This window comes from Coregonus lavaretus (assembly GCF_964263955.1).
Source record: "Coregonus lavaretus genome assembly, chromosome: 11".
Classification (NCBI taxonomy): Eukaryota; Metazoa; Chordata; class Actinopteri; order Salmoniformes; family Salmonidae; genus Coregonus; species Coregonus lavaretus.
The window spans coordinates 15,755,874-15,771,014 of NC_139998.1; the positions used below are offsets into that span (position 1 = coordinate 15,755,874).

The 15,141-nt window shown below is 43.4% G+C and overlaps 1 protein-coding gene across 1 annotated transcript in view; it reads left to right on the plus strand.

Moving 5' to 3' along the window:
- Nucleotides 1-2,004: 2,004 nt before the first annotated feature.
- The window catches only part of LOC311136747 (dual specificity tyrosine-phosphorylation-regulated kinase 4-like), a gene marked incomplete at both ends in the record, with an annotated part of 29,940 nt that continues 16,803 nt past the window's right edge, over nt 2,005-15,141 (plus strand). Inside the window, 2 exons of the mRNA XM_084171018.1 lie at nt 2,005-2,036; nt 2,764-2,836. Of these exons, the coding sequence (XP_084027144.1) occupies nt 2,005-2,036; nt 2,764-2,836 (105 nt within the window). The remainder of the gene's footprint in view (nt 2,037-2,763; nt 2,837-15,141) is intronic.

Below are 15,141 nucleotides of genomic sequence, written 5' to 3' on the forward strand. Positions count from 1 at the left end.
AGCTCCAGAGTTCCTCTGTGGGGATGGGAGAACCTTCCAGAAGGACAACCATCTCTGCTGCACTCCACCAATCAGGCCTTTATGGTCAAGTGGCCAGACGTAAGCCACTCCTCAGTAAAAGGCACATGACAGCCCGCTTGGAGTTTACCAAAAGGCACCTAAAGGACTCTCAGACCATGAGAAACAAGATTCTCTGGTCTGATGAAACAAAGATTGAACTATTTAGTCTGAATGCTAAGCGTCACGTATGGAGGAAACCTGGCACCATCCCTACGGTGAAGCATGGTGGTGGCAGCATCATGCTGTGGGGAGGTTTTTCAGCGGCAGGGACTGGGAGACTAGTCAGGATCGAGGGAAAGACGAACAGAGAAAAGTACAGAGAGATCCTTGATGAAAACCTGCTCCAGAGCGCTCAGGACCTCAGACTGGGGCGAAGGTTCACCTTCCAACAGGACAACGACCCTAAGCACACAGCCAAGACAATGCAGGAGTGGCTTCGGGACAAGTCTCTGAATGTCTTTGAGTGGCCCAGCCAGAGCCCGGACTTGAACCCGATCTAACATCTCTGGAGAGACCTGAAAATAGCTGTGCAGCGACGCTCCCCATCCAACCTTACAGAGCTTGAGAGGGTCTGTAAAGAAGAATGGGAGAAACTCCTCAAATACAGGTTTGCCAAGCTTGTAGCGTCATACCCAAGAAGACTCGAGGCTGTAATCGCTGCCAAAGGTGCTTCAACAGAGTACTGAGTAAAGGGTCTGAATACTTATGTAAATGTCATATATTTTTATTTTTAATACATTTGCAAACATTTCTAAAAACTTGTTTTTGCTTTGTCATTATGGGGTATTGTCTGAAGATTGATGAGGGAAAAAATACGATTTAACCCATTTTAGAATAAGGTTGTAAAGCAAAATAAATTGGAAAAAGTCAAGGGGTCTGAATACTTCCCGAATGCACTGTATACAGTATCTATGGAAACCTGAACTGTGTTCTGATGTCCCCTTGGCGTAGAGGGGTAAACTGGTTTAACGGCCCTGTTTGTGAGCCAGTTGTTTGTGTCGGTAGTAGGACTCTACAAGCATTTGGCACTTTAGAAGGGTTCTGTTTGGAGTTATAGGGGCTAAAGCAGGTTTTAATTTCACAATCCAGAGACAAGACCCCCATTAAAGATGCATGCTGTGTCCATTACAGGTATTTAACTGATTTGCTTACATGTCTCTCCATCCTGAATGACAGCTTTTCAGCCACAAATCACACACAGATTGAATTTAACAAATATCTCAGATAGCCTAGTCACTATTATTGGGATGTATAGCCACTCCTGTATTATTGTCATATTTAATTTATTGCAGTGACTGCATGATAAGCATTACAGGTGTTTCACTGAGTCTAATCAGGAATTATCTTGATGGGGTATATTGCATCTGGTGGCAACTGCAAGGATATTGATTTCTTCAGTGGAATTGTTCAAGTAGGTTTATTGAACTGTTGGCTGATGATGAGTAGGCTAAACTCATCAGTGACTATCAGCTTATTTCCTAATAATAACAGACATGAAGATGTATGAAGAAAGAAGTCACAGCAGGGATAGCCTACCATTGTAGATATGATCTGGTAGTCTACAGTTACTGTATGTAAGTGACAAAAAAAAATCACTTTCTTCTTTGGGTCATTCTTCATAATACGTTTATGACCTTGGGGCCTCAGGGAAGGACCCTACCTGGTCCAAACCAGATAACGGCAAAATGATTTATGGGATCGACCGGAATTCGAACAAATAGATGTTAAGGAACTTATGTAACTGTGACGCCATCAGATCCATTGTGTTTGGAGTAATGAGAAATTCCCCTGGTTACCGAGAGAGTGCCATAGAGCGCCATGGTTGAAGTGTGGGAGGCGAGCCCCCTCCTCGCAGCTCAGCTACATTGACGCAGCGGGACCCGTCCACCGTCACAGCACAGTAATATATTAGATTTTTAACATAAGAGTAGACCATGACAAACCATGAGTGTGACTAATAGATCCACGGAGAAGAGGTTAGTAGGCTATTTGTAGGGGATGGGGACAAAATGTTTTTACATGTTATGTGATGTGATTGACTATAATTACATGTCAGATGTATTTCAGTTATGTTTGTGGACACCATAATTCAATATTTTTGCATGACACATTTGCAATAGCAATGTGAAATTGCAATAATATCCAAACACTCTAGCCCAGGCCTACTGTATTGTAGCAGTGGTGGCAGGTGTTGGCTAAATATGATCATAGCCAAAACAATACGTGTAATAGAAGTTGTGAACAAGAATGAGCCCATTTAGAAGGGAATGGAGAAAGGTGGATAATGTTTTTATTTTGATGCAGGTCTTTGCCAGTGGGGGTCAGTAGTTTGCCATTGGTTTACAAGGAGCTATATGGACTAGGCTATTATTATACCTCAGCCTACACAAACTAAGAAAAGGGAAACCTTTCTAAAACAAACTAATTGGAAAACCATGTCAATCAATTTTCTCTGAGGTACACGAGGATGTTAAAACATCTAACATAAATATGTTATATCACAGGAGATTATGTATTTCTGCCCCAACTCCCAATGGACATTTATCATTGTTACATTGTAAATATGTATATATTATTATTGTTGTTTCATTCACTTCTCTTTAACCTACACTGTCGGAGCTCAGAGCTTAAGAATTTCACTGTACTCTGTTATTACATCTGTGCATGTGACTAATACACTCTAATCTAATTAGTTTTTTACAGGAATGCAATGAAGAAGAAGCTGGAAAATCTGATAAAGGAGAGGAATAATGTCTCCCTACCACTGCTAAAAAAGGTAGGACAAAAACACTGTCAGAAATGCACAGGTGAGTTTTCCAGACATTTGGCCTGTAAATCTGCCATTACTTTTTTCAGTACAGTAGGTCCTTGTGTCTGCTCAAAGCACCCTAAAGTGATGGTGTAATTTCCAAAGCTCCCATTAGCTTAATCAAAATAATGATTTAGCTATGCTTACTTAGATTGAGCCACTGTAAAAAACCTGGCTTGATTTTGATAGAGAAATGAGAATGAGCTAACGGGGCTTATCTGCTGTTATTCACTCACTTTCCATAAGCAGCTCTTTAGATCAGGAGGTTAGGAGAGGGAGGGAGGCGCTGTGGTGTGTGCAGCAGTCAATTTGGCCCACGCTGATTTAGTGGCCATTAAACAAATGTTTAGGCTCATTGTGTGGGCTCAGTGGGCTGATTTATTCAGGAACACATTCTTCCCTTGTGTCTGTGGAGTCTTGGCCCCTTGGCCTGGAAGACAGGGTGTTGGACCGTTGTGCACTCCACACTCACTGAGCATGTACTATCAAAAATGCCCACCTGCTGATTCTGCCCTCTCTTTGAACATCAACCTGTTTACAACCTGTTTACTGTCAACAGAAAGCAGAGTAAACCAGACCCCGCGCCATGAACCCGGTTAATTACATGGTCATAGAACTCTTATTACAAAAAAAATCACATTGATCTAAAGGAAAATGTGAGGTGTACCCTGCATGCATCCATACACCTGTTAGACTAAACTGAGACTTGTTATAAAGTAAGGAACATTGGGATCAATAAAATCTGGGCCACATTATTGGTGCAGTCATAGCATTCTACAGTATTTAAATAGAGGGCACTCTAGGTACAGTACCTTAGTGTTGAGAGCTTCAGTAGCGCAGGTAGGACCCTGAACTGATGACTCCCCTACTGACATATTCACCCGGGCCTCAGGAAGATTAGCATGGGCCATACATCACCTCTCAACACCAGGCCAAGGTTCCACTCTCCGCTGATCAAGTTTTCATACAGGCCACCACAACCATGAGAATTGACAGTCACCTGCAGGCTTTGAAGTGACAGAACAGGAAGTGTCTTCAATGCTACCTGGGACTGGGTCTATTAATAACTACCTCAACGGGATGTCAGTGTGAAATGAGGCTAAAAACAAGGTAGTCATGGAAGAACGAAGGAGGAAAATGAGTTAAGACAAGGTAGCTTGTGAAGTATGATTTCAGCAGAGACAGGGGCTCTTTTGGATGAAGAAAAGTCGTTAAGAATTCCTTGGTAGTCGTTTCCATCACCACAGAAATTACATGTAGCCTGTCGGATTGTGATAATGTGGAAAAAGATTACAAATGTTCTTGGACATGACATGAGCACCCACAAACAAATATAAATCACCCAGTCCAAAGGCACAAAATAAATATGGAAACGTCAATATGCTACTACAGTCAAGTCCTTTAACATTGCTAATCATCAATCATCTCTTTTTACATTTTACATTTTAGTCATTTAGCAGACACTCTTATCCAGAGCGACTTACAGTTAGTGAGTGCATACATTTTCATACTGGCCCCCCGTGGGAATGGAACCATCAACCCTGGCATTGCAAACGCCATGCTCTACCAACTGAGCTACACAGGACTTTTTAGTCATGTAAATCTAATTTTAGCACAGTGGCAGTCATGCCCTTCCCTGACCTTTAACCCTGAGTAGTGTTTTGAACTTAACATTAAAGCCTCAGGCTAGGATGTTTTATTGGTTGGCATTGACACAGTCAGCATTTGTCTGAAGAACTTTTAACTTCACACTGAGAGAGACAAAAAAGCTGCCTTAATAAGAACCTCTTGTACCTAATGAGAAATGTTCAACAAGAACTGTTGCAAAGAAAACAGTTGGATCTTTTCAGCTTTTTAGCAGAGGTTGGTTGACTTTCAGGCTCTTTTATCGGCTGGTGATGTTGTTGTTGCTGGTCTCTGTAAACAGCCTTGGGAACCCACTGCGGCATCACAAGACACAGAGGCATCAAGTTTCTCACTGCAGCTGAACTTCTGCAGGATGTGAAATGTGAATGGTATTTTGCTGCAATGACATACTTTCCACTGAATTATTCGATACACAGAGGAGAAGTGTTATTACATGAAAATAAACTTTCAACACCCCAATTGCTTCATACTTAGGTTTTTTAGTGGGTACCTTTCTACCTTGTTCTGTTTTGCAGTGGTAAAACATTTAGTGAGGGGGACCAGGTGCACATTCATAAGACTGTCTCCAGTGGATTGTGTGGCCTGGACCAGGTTGTGTGTTCCAGCCCTAAGGCTCAGCTCCTACTCCTAGATAGCCCAACTCAGCCTGCCACCCCCCTGGGGACCGGGCCACAGTATGCACTGCACTGTCGCCCATTATTCCAATGAACTCTGTCCCCGATAAGGTTTCTCATCACAGCTTTGTCCTCGGCTGACACTGGACACTAACACTCGCTGTGGCATCGGTGAAAAAGGACAGCTGGGTGGCTCCTCAAGTCTAACGTACATTCATTGGATTTGCAGCGAATGCTGGGTAAACAGCAACCCAGGGGGGTTGTTAATTAGTGACTAGCTTTGTAGCATTAACCTCTGTTGTTCCTCAACACTGAGTCCTGGTAGAGTACGTACGGTTGGATGGTAGTGCCAAAACACAGCCCACATCCTCTATGGGGACTGGGCCATCATTGTGTAATGTGTGAAGACCTGCCTGCTCAGAAAGATATTAAGAATGCTGTATTTCACCTCCCTCTATTTGAGTGATTTCTGAAGAATTTTCCAGACGCTCATGAAGTGAGATCTGAGATATCTGAGTTGATATCAGGAACATTATAAGACACTGTTGTGCAGCAACAACAAAAAACACTCTGTCAACTTGACTTATGTACTAGGAGAAAAAAAAACAATGAGACTGAGAAAATAAAATAATGATTAGAAGGGCAATGTTAGAATAGCAATGTGTTGGTCAGAAAAGGTATTTGAGGCCACAGTGTGTCAGTATAGAGTACCACAGTATGAGTCATAATACCCATAAAACCTAGCAGTCAAACAAGGAAATGGTGCCAATCGTTTTTCCACCATTCATTTTTCCCATAGGGGATTTTAGAAACCCAAACTCTGGTCAAAATAAGGGCTATGTTTCATTTAGGCTTACCCTGGCGTGATGTTTTGAGAACCATGTAAATCTCTCTAGGACAAGATCAATATATATCTGCCTGTATTTACCCCCCCAAAATGAAATGCTAATTAGCTGCTAATGTGGCTATCATAAAGAACTACAAATGCCAAATTTGGCAACATCTCTTTAAATTGACAATTTGGTGAACTGTCTTGTGCAAGTTTAAATGTACACAATACCTGTTAGTAAAGGTGTCAGCTAGAGATGACATGCAGGACTTTGATGCTAATTTGCATTTTCGAATCTGAGAGTAAATAGAGCCGAATATATTGATAAAAGTCACCTTGTCCGAGAGAGATTTACATGGTTATCAAAACATAATGCCAGGGTAAGCCTACACGAAACATAGCCCTTATTTTAAGTGTTTCTAAAATTCCCTATGGGAAAAATGAATGGCGGAAAAATGATTGGAACCATTTCCCTCTTTGACCGCTAGGTTTTATGGGTATTATGACACCTCCACTTTGGGGCTCCATATGGCTATGTTTGCCTTATGAGCCAGGCCTGAATGGAGCCTTACTAGATTACATCTGAACCCCATTTGATAAAGGAAGCCATGGTGTCTCTGTGAAGGTATCTCTGTCAAAGACCCGGATATCAATGTGATTTGATTACACGCTTTGGAACAGCCCTTGTATTTGGCGGCTTTTGGCCAATGAGATAACAAGTGTACATTCCCATAGTACATTGACACATGATGTCATCGGGTTAATTCCCCCATTTGTGGTAATTGTTCTGTAATTGTTCTAATTTGAAGGGAGCTTATTGTTCGTGTCTCACTGGTTTTGGAATACACCTTATGTGTCCAGTCTGTGACAAAAGGGGTTAAGGGGATCACCTTACGAAGTTTGTTGTGGAAGGTGACAGGGTTGTGTGAGTTCTTACACGTGAAAGACGGGCTGGCGGTGACATCATGACGCTTGTCTTACCTGGGTGACACAGTGCTCCTCTGCTTGTCACCTCTCCTGGGCCATGGAGAACGGCCCAAAATGGTACAGGCTGGCACAGGAGGCTATGATGACCAATGGGTCACTCACTACACAGTAACTCATCCTATTGTCAACAGATTCCTGATTGTCAATTTGCACATCAGACACGCACAATTCCAATGTACAATAATGAACTATCTTGGTCCCCTAATATCTGTGGCGCCAAAGCCTTTCAGGGCATCCATCAGAGGACTTGGTCCAGGGCCATACAGAGGGACACTAGGCCATCATCACTCACTGCTCCATCCTCAGGTTCCTGGCTCAGCTAGGTGCTCTGTCTGGGGCAGCCAGGTCACCACCAGTGGCAAGCCTCACATGATACAGTAGGTTTTATTTAGAACTATCCAGCAATGCTGCTAGTGTCTTCAACCTCCCCACCTCACTCCGCCCTGCCACCCCTCACCCCAGCTTTAGACCTTAGTCTGAGCCATTTACCTGGAGACAGGGAGCCAGTGCTCCTGGGGTCCATCTTACCTGCTTTCCCCTGCCACCTCTCACTCTCTCTGGAGCAACCGGAGCTGGACATGGGGCCATGGGCTGGTTCACATGCCCAGGAGGGAGAGCAGACTCTGGGTGAGGACGGGGGTGATGATGAGGTAAGACCTCCAGGGAGTTACTGACCTCCTGCGGTATGTACTGCTCATGCTGCTTCAAGCAGTGTGACATTTGGCATCGAGAAGGCAACAGCATTGCAGTCTGCTCCAGTTCAGGATAATACTGTACAGTAGCTGATCGGCAGGAAATAGTGCCTCTGAGCTCATTAAATAGGTTGTTTTGTTTGAAAAAATCCATTCCAATATGTATTGCTACTCTGCACATGATGGCACTATTGATCCATTTTGCTTATTTTAAGTATAAGAAATTGAAAGAACATACAATGCTGTACCTACAGTACACTTGATCTTTGCCTTGTAAAATTACTGTTTGTGTGTGTGTGTGTGTGCATATTTTGGTGGACAAAACAAGCAGTGTTGAGATTGCAGGGTTTCTTTAATGCAATACAGAACTAACAAAATACATTCTCTCTCAGAAGGCTTACAGTGTAGCCTATTGCACTCCTTTTCCTATTGCACAGTCTAGTACTTACTGTAGGCCTCCTATCGTGACCACAGCCGTCCACCTACCATAATCCCATCACATTAACATCCTTACCTGCATTTCCTTAATTGCGCTCAGCTGGCGGTCATTTTCCCCGCACTGAAAAACTCCTGTTGTATTCAGGTATATTTTTAGAGTGCAGTTTAGTAGGGGCATGGCAAAGACAAGATAGATGAATGAATGGACTAAATCTGACTAAATCAAATTTGGCCAGCACAATGTTGCTGATATTGATTGGTTCTCATTGTACTGCTGAAGCTTCTCTGCTGAGAGCAAGGGTATGGATATGGTTTCTGTACCATATCGGTCTGTCTGGTATATTCTTGATACTGTGTATTGTTTGCATTGCCCAGGGTCATCAAAAGGCAAGTTGGCAGGATGCAGAGTACGGTCATGATAATGACTGTAAACGGCATGGATACTGCATTAGGAGTTACTCATTATATTTATAACGTGATCCTGAGAATGCTCTCTCCTGTTCCGGGTCAGACCATAGATAGTCTGACACACTGCTCATTGTGATAATGTAGGGTAAGGTGGTGGCTCGTAGTAGGCTGGGGATTTGGTTTTGAAGGATTCTGGCAGGGGACAAAGGAAATAAAACAAGACAATGCTGTAATTCTAAAGTACACTCATCCCCTAAACCAGGCCAGACGAAGGTGCTCCCTATACAGTAGAATGTGTGCCATGTTGTCTATAGTTGGCATCTATCCACTCTGAGGTTCTGATCTTTCTTACATTAGGTTTTTATATGAGGTATGTGTGTTGGTGGCCCAGTCCAGATGGCTGGCCCTGATATCACACATTATTGACGCTACAGTGAGGGACTAGGCCACTGGTCCACTCTGCCCACCCCCGTTATGGAGCACTTAAACACCTGGAATAAGATATTATAGGCCTAAAGAGCCAGAGAGAGTAATAGTATTGATTATAATATTCTCTCAAAGTTCATATTTTCATGGCTTTGTTTGTGAGATTACTTAAATTGTATTTACTTAACTCTGCACAGTTATTTGTTATGTGTAATCAAAAGCCCAACGCTGCTTATGTCTCTGTTAGCTCACATACAGTGTATTTATCCTTTAATACATTAGCCTACTTTCCCTCCAATTTGGTCTTTCTGGGTGAAACCTTTGTTTTTGCTAGGAGACCAGCGTTGGCCTTCCCTGCCAAGAATGTGAAAGGCTCCTCACATAACTAATGGGATTTGGCCTGAGCCTGATTATTCCACAGCTACTCTGACAAACGACATTCTGACCACAGGGCCACATTGGTTTTATGGACATGAATAAAACTGACCTATAAATAGAGAGGTTATGGTGATTGAAATGACTTTGTAACATGCTGTCAGCTACTCATCTTGATAACATCATGCCAGCTAGGTACTCTACTAAAGATGTCAGGGGACTCTACATAAGTTGTTATAGATGGGCATAGTATAAAACTTTTCATTGATAAATACTTGATGATAAAAATAATGGATAACATTTACATGACACTTTTCAGTAGTCACTCAAAGTGTTTTACATGTTGATTTCATTGAGTTCCTCTCCTCATTTCCGATGTGCCTCACAAATTCATAGTGGTGTGTATCTGGTAACTAATCCTCACACTGGTGCCATAAACAATTCTGTAAAAGGGGCAACCTTATAATCACCTGTAAACGTGACCCACATCTCTCCCCCCGAGCCATGTTGTCGCTTTGCTCGCTGACTAAACTGCAGATGCTGCAGCGTGCCTGCCAGCCAGGTCATTACCCAGACTCCTCTTCTGCCAAGCGTCAGGAGACTGACTGCGCTTTGTCACCTGGCGGCGGCTCGCTCACTTCGCCTCAATCGCCTGGCACCTGACTCCTATTAGGGAGCCACGACAGGCTGCAGGTCAGGGCCTCTGGCTCTGAGTCTGAGGTTTGGCCAGCTAGCCCCTGCCTGCCTTCTGTTCAACATAGAAATATAATAATTTCAAAGCTGTTCACTCCCTCCCCTCCCATGAGTCCCCTCCCTGCTTGGCTTACTTACTGACCGACTGACTAATTGTGAGCTCCCGCCTATAAACCCCAGCGATCTGGGGGCCCTGGGAGTCTAGCAGTCTGTTCAAGTGTTCCTGTTTGATAAAGCTGTGTGAGGCTGCGTGAGGAGGAAACACAGACAGTGGCAGCCTTGGGTGACACTTGGGTACTGCTCCAGAATGCCTGATGATGTTAGTAGGGAATAGCCCCTTTTTCATGCAACAATAGCTATAGTTTGATTGACATAGTCACAGACATACGTTTTGACCATGAAAGACACATTACTCATTGCAAGCATGCAGAGACAAAATGTATCAAGATAAGTCTCCTAAGGTTGGCTCCTTTGCGAGGCAAGCTGTCATGAATGTCAGTTGAGAGACCCACATACACAACAGCATGCTAAAACAACTGCAAACTAAAGTGAGGCCTAGATTATAGGCCTTAGAAGTGATGTGGTAAAATATAACTCAGATATTCTGAGTGTGATGTCATAAGTTCACAGAGTTTCTTACCTGTAGACCTATCGTCCATCTTCAGTAACATTAAGGTTAGTTTAGACCTAGTGCCCCTAACCTCCTGCCTTTAAAAAGCCCCACCAGTCATCCTCTGAGTTCCTCTGTGCTCTGTCCTGGTGTGGACTGTGGAGCCTCCAGCTGCTGCAGTGGAGGCTGGCAGCGTGGCAGGCACCAGGATAAGATTTCATCACTGCGCTGTTTGTCAGCAAGGCGGTGGTATCCCGTGGGGCTTGCAGCAGAGCAGGTGGTGAAGGGGGAAATATGACAGCTCTAGTGGTTCTGTCTCCAGGAGACCGCAGCAGGGAGAGGCGTCAGCCGGGCCGCCTGGGAACTCTATTAATGCTCTGCCTGCGCCTCTATCTGACTCCACAGCCCCATGAAGGGAGAGGGATCTGTCACCTGCACTCCTCCTCCCCAAGAGGCCCTTCTCACAGGAAGCCAGTGCCAGGCCCCTGCTGCTGCATCTCCGGTTCAGGATGGGTGCCTCATCGAGCCCCCTCCACACATCAGCCTCCTCCTCCCTCACCAAGCACAGCAGCAGCAGCAGCCTCCTTTCCCTGTCTGTGAGCCTGCCTGCCTGCCCATCTGTCTCCTGGACCAGAGAGAAGCCCAGGCTCTGCGAGGGCTGATACAGATGATACAGCGAACCACCCTGCTCAGTCCAGCTTCTGTTCCACCTGTTCCACCATGTGAACTACCAGAGGAAGACTTATTAAGGAGTGCTACAAAAACATCTACATTACCAGTGTTGCGAAGACAAGGAAGAAGGTTTTGTAAAACAGGTCTCAAGGAACAGCATCCTCCCTCTGCTCTGGGGTGGTCTGACCTTAATCTCTAAAAAAGCCCCCTCCAGTTGGGTGTGGTGGGGCTGAGGTGTGGCAGCATGGAGGAGCTTCATTATGGGGGGAGACGAGACCTCGCCTGCCTGCTGTGGCTTTAACCTCCTCCAGGGCTGCTGGGGCAGTCAGGGCTGCGGGAACAGGAGGGTCCAGCCTGAGGTACATGAGGTAATTCATGGTACAGAGGGAGTTACGTCGGTGGGTAAACTTTAGATGGTCAACTGAGGCTCTCTTTTCCTCAATCACTTCATCTTTATAACTCAATCTCTTTTCTCAGGCTTGCTTTCTGTTTTGATATGGTGCTATTTTCAGTCGAGGCACTAGTGATCATTTGCTTAGCAACACAAGTAAATGAAACTCTGGTGAATGATATGTTATGTTATACATTTGGCAAATTTCCAGTGATTATGACAGGAAATGCAGTTTCCAAGAAATTGCACAGTGACTTGATCTGCTTTAGCTAGCTATGCGTCACTAAACCGTACTTAGTCACCTGGGTGATAGAAGACTGCATAATGACTGTGTCTGTCTCCCCTGTGGACTCTGGCAGATCTAAAAGTGGCTTGTTTACTTGGTGTTTGATAATTAACAACATTAACATCCTTTCTGTTACTGACTGAGACATTGACAGAATCATCTGTTGTTCAGTGTATTCTTCTCCCATCCTTCATTTTTTACATTGTTGAGCAACACATGGCACTTTTAGTTTTATTACTAGAAAATTGTAACGCTTCAGCTCAAACCATTGCAAATTAACTGTAGTTAATTTGAGTTATTTTATGGACTCCATTTGTCTACTTATTGTCAGGCAATAAGTAGGGATTTTGAACTGGGCAAAGGAAGACATTTTAGGAAGGGGCTGAGATGATGAGGTGGACGGGGGAGGGGGGAAGTGTGTTGGTGGACAGAAGTGCTTGAACAGGGGTGTTTGATTACAGGAGATAACGACCACAGTGCTGAAATAGGAGAAGACACTGCAGCCTCGCTCTAGCTTATCTCATCATTATCTGCCAGTGTGGATTTTTGTAGATTTTTTGTGCTGTGATTCAAGTATTGTTTTATTATTTGGCTGACAACGGGAGCTGTGCAAGGATCCTGGTCAAATGATTATTGTCTGATGTGTAAGCTAGTTATAACCAATATAAATCTGTCTCATCATAACCAATATGTGAGATTTGTACTTTTCAGTCCTATTGATCAGAGAACTCCTGTGCTGTTCTAAGTTTTTATACTGATAGGAGATAGAAGTTTAGTTTTAGATGTGTAGGAGGCATATTTTGACAGAACAGTGGTAATTTCTCTGGAGGACAACATTTCTGGGACCATGCTAGCATACTCAGGGGGAAATCAGTCTTACTGCCTTGGAAAGGAGACTGCATACATTGGGATATCAATAGATGTACACGTATGTTTTAAAAAGCATAGTGAAAAAGCAACCACTGACGACAACATCCCAAATGTGGAAAAAGTGGAAAAAGGGAAGCTGTCTGAATAATTTCCAAATGCACTGTAGTAGACCTGCTGAAGGACTACTCTCCATCAGGGACAGATCATCTCATATAGTCCTGTCTGATTACTGGAGAGCCCTTGTGTTGTTGCATAACAGCCACTCTATAATCACATTCAACTAAATAATCTGCAGCTTTACTCCAAGCTTCCTCATTTTGCAAGGGGATGGATTTTGTTTTCACCCGCCTCACCTTGTCTGTGATTAGTCATTCCGTCTTCGTCCCGTGTTACAATGGAAAATCATCTTACACTTACAGTACCAGTCAAAAGTTTGGACACACCAACTCATTCAAGGGTTTTTCTTTTTTGTTACTATTTTCTACATTGTAGAATAATAGTGAAGACATCAAAACTATGAAATAACACATATGGAATCATGTAGTAACCAAAAAAGTGTTAAACAAATCAGAAAATATGTTATATTTGAGATTCTTCAAATAGCCACCCTTTGCCTTGATGACAGCTTTGCACACTCTTTTGCCATTCTCTCAACCAGCTTCACCTGGAATGCTTTTCCAACAGTCTTGAAGGAGTTCCCACATATGCTGAGCACTTGTTGGCTGCTTTTCCTTCACTCTGCTGTTCGACTCATCCCAAACCATCTCAATTGGGTTGAGGTCGGGGGATTGTGGAGGCCAGGATGATGCAGCACTCCATCACTCTCCTTCTTGGTAAAATAGCCCTTACACATCCTGGAGGTGTGTTGGCTCATTGTCCTGTTGAAAAACAAATGATAATCCCACTAAGCCCAAACCAGATGGGATGGTGCATCGCTGCAGAATGCTGTGGTAGCCATGCTGGTTAAGTGTTCCTTGCATTCTAAATAAATCACAGACAGTGTCACCAGCAAAGCACCCCCACATCATAACACCTCCTCCTCCATGCTTTACGGTGGGAACTACACATGTGGAGATCTTCCGTTCACCCACACCGCGTCTCACAAAGACACAGTGGTTGGAACCAAAATTCTCCAATTTGGACTCCAGACCAAAGGACAAATTTCCACCGGTCTAATGTCCATTGCTCGTGTTTCTTGGCCCAATCAGGTCTCTTCTTATTGGTGTCCTTTAGTAGTGGTTTCTTTGCAGCAATTCGACCATGAAGGCCTGATTCACACAGTCCCATCTGAACAGTTGATGTTGAGATGTGTCTGTGACGTGAACTCTGCGAAGCATTTATTTGGGATGCAATTTCTGAGGCTGGTAACTCTAATGAACTTATCCTCTGCAGCAGAGGTAACTCTGGGTCTTCCATTCCTGTGGTGGCCAGTTTCATGATAGCGCTTGATGGTTTTTACGACTGCACTTGAAGAAACTTTCAAAGTTCTTGAAATATTCCGTATTGACTGACCTTCGTGTCTTAAATGATGGGCTGTCATTTCTCTTTGCTTATTTGAGCTGTTCTTACTATAATATAGACTTGGTCTTTTACCAAATAGGGCTATCTTCTGTATACCCCCCCTACCTTGTCACAACACAACTGATTGGCTCAAACGCATTTAGAAGGAAATCAATTCCACAAATTTACTTTTAAGAAGGCACACCTGTTAATTGAAATTAATTCCAGGTGACTACCTAATGAAGCTGGTTGAGAGAATGCCAAGAGTGTGCAAAGCTGTCATCAAGGCAAAGGGTGGCTATTTGAAGAATCTCAAATATAAAATATATTTTGATTTGTTTAACACTTTTTTGGTTACTACATGATTCCATATGTGTTATTTCATTGTTTTGATGTCTTCACTATTATTCTACAATGTAAAAAATAGTAAAAAATAAAGAAAAAACATTGAATGAGTAGGTGTGTCCAAACTTTTGACTGGTAGTGTACATCATTGATGTTCGGGTGTGAAGGATGCCTGGTGCTGTTTCTCGGGTCAGCATGAGTTGAGGTAATTTTATTGTGCTGGTACATAATAATCATCCATTGCAGCATAGGACTACTCATACTGATGATCAAGTTGTATAACCTATTATAAAACAAGCTGTGCATTACGAGAAGGCAGGTATTATATAATATATGCTACCTTTATGTGTTGCATCCGTCTTTATTTGTGTGTGTGCGTGCATGTGTGACAGAGCGAGAGAGAGAGGTAAAATCCAGCAAGCCTTTACCATTGTTTATGTCTGCCAGTGCAAACCTACAATTTAAACTTTTAACACATGTGAGGTCAAA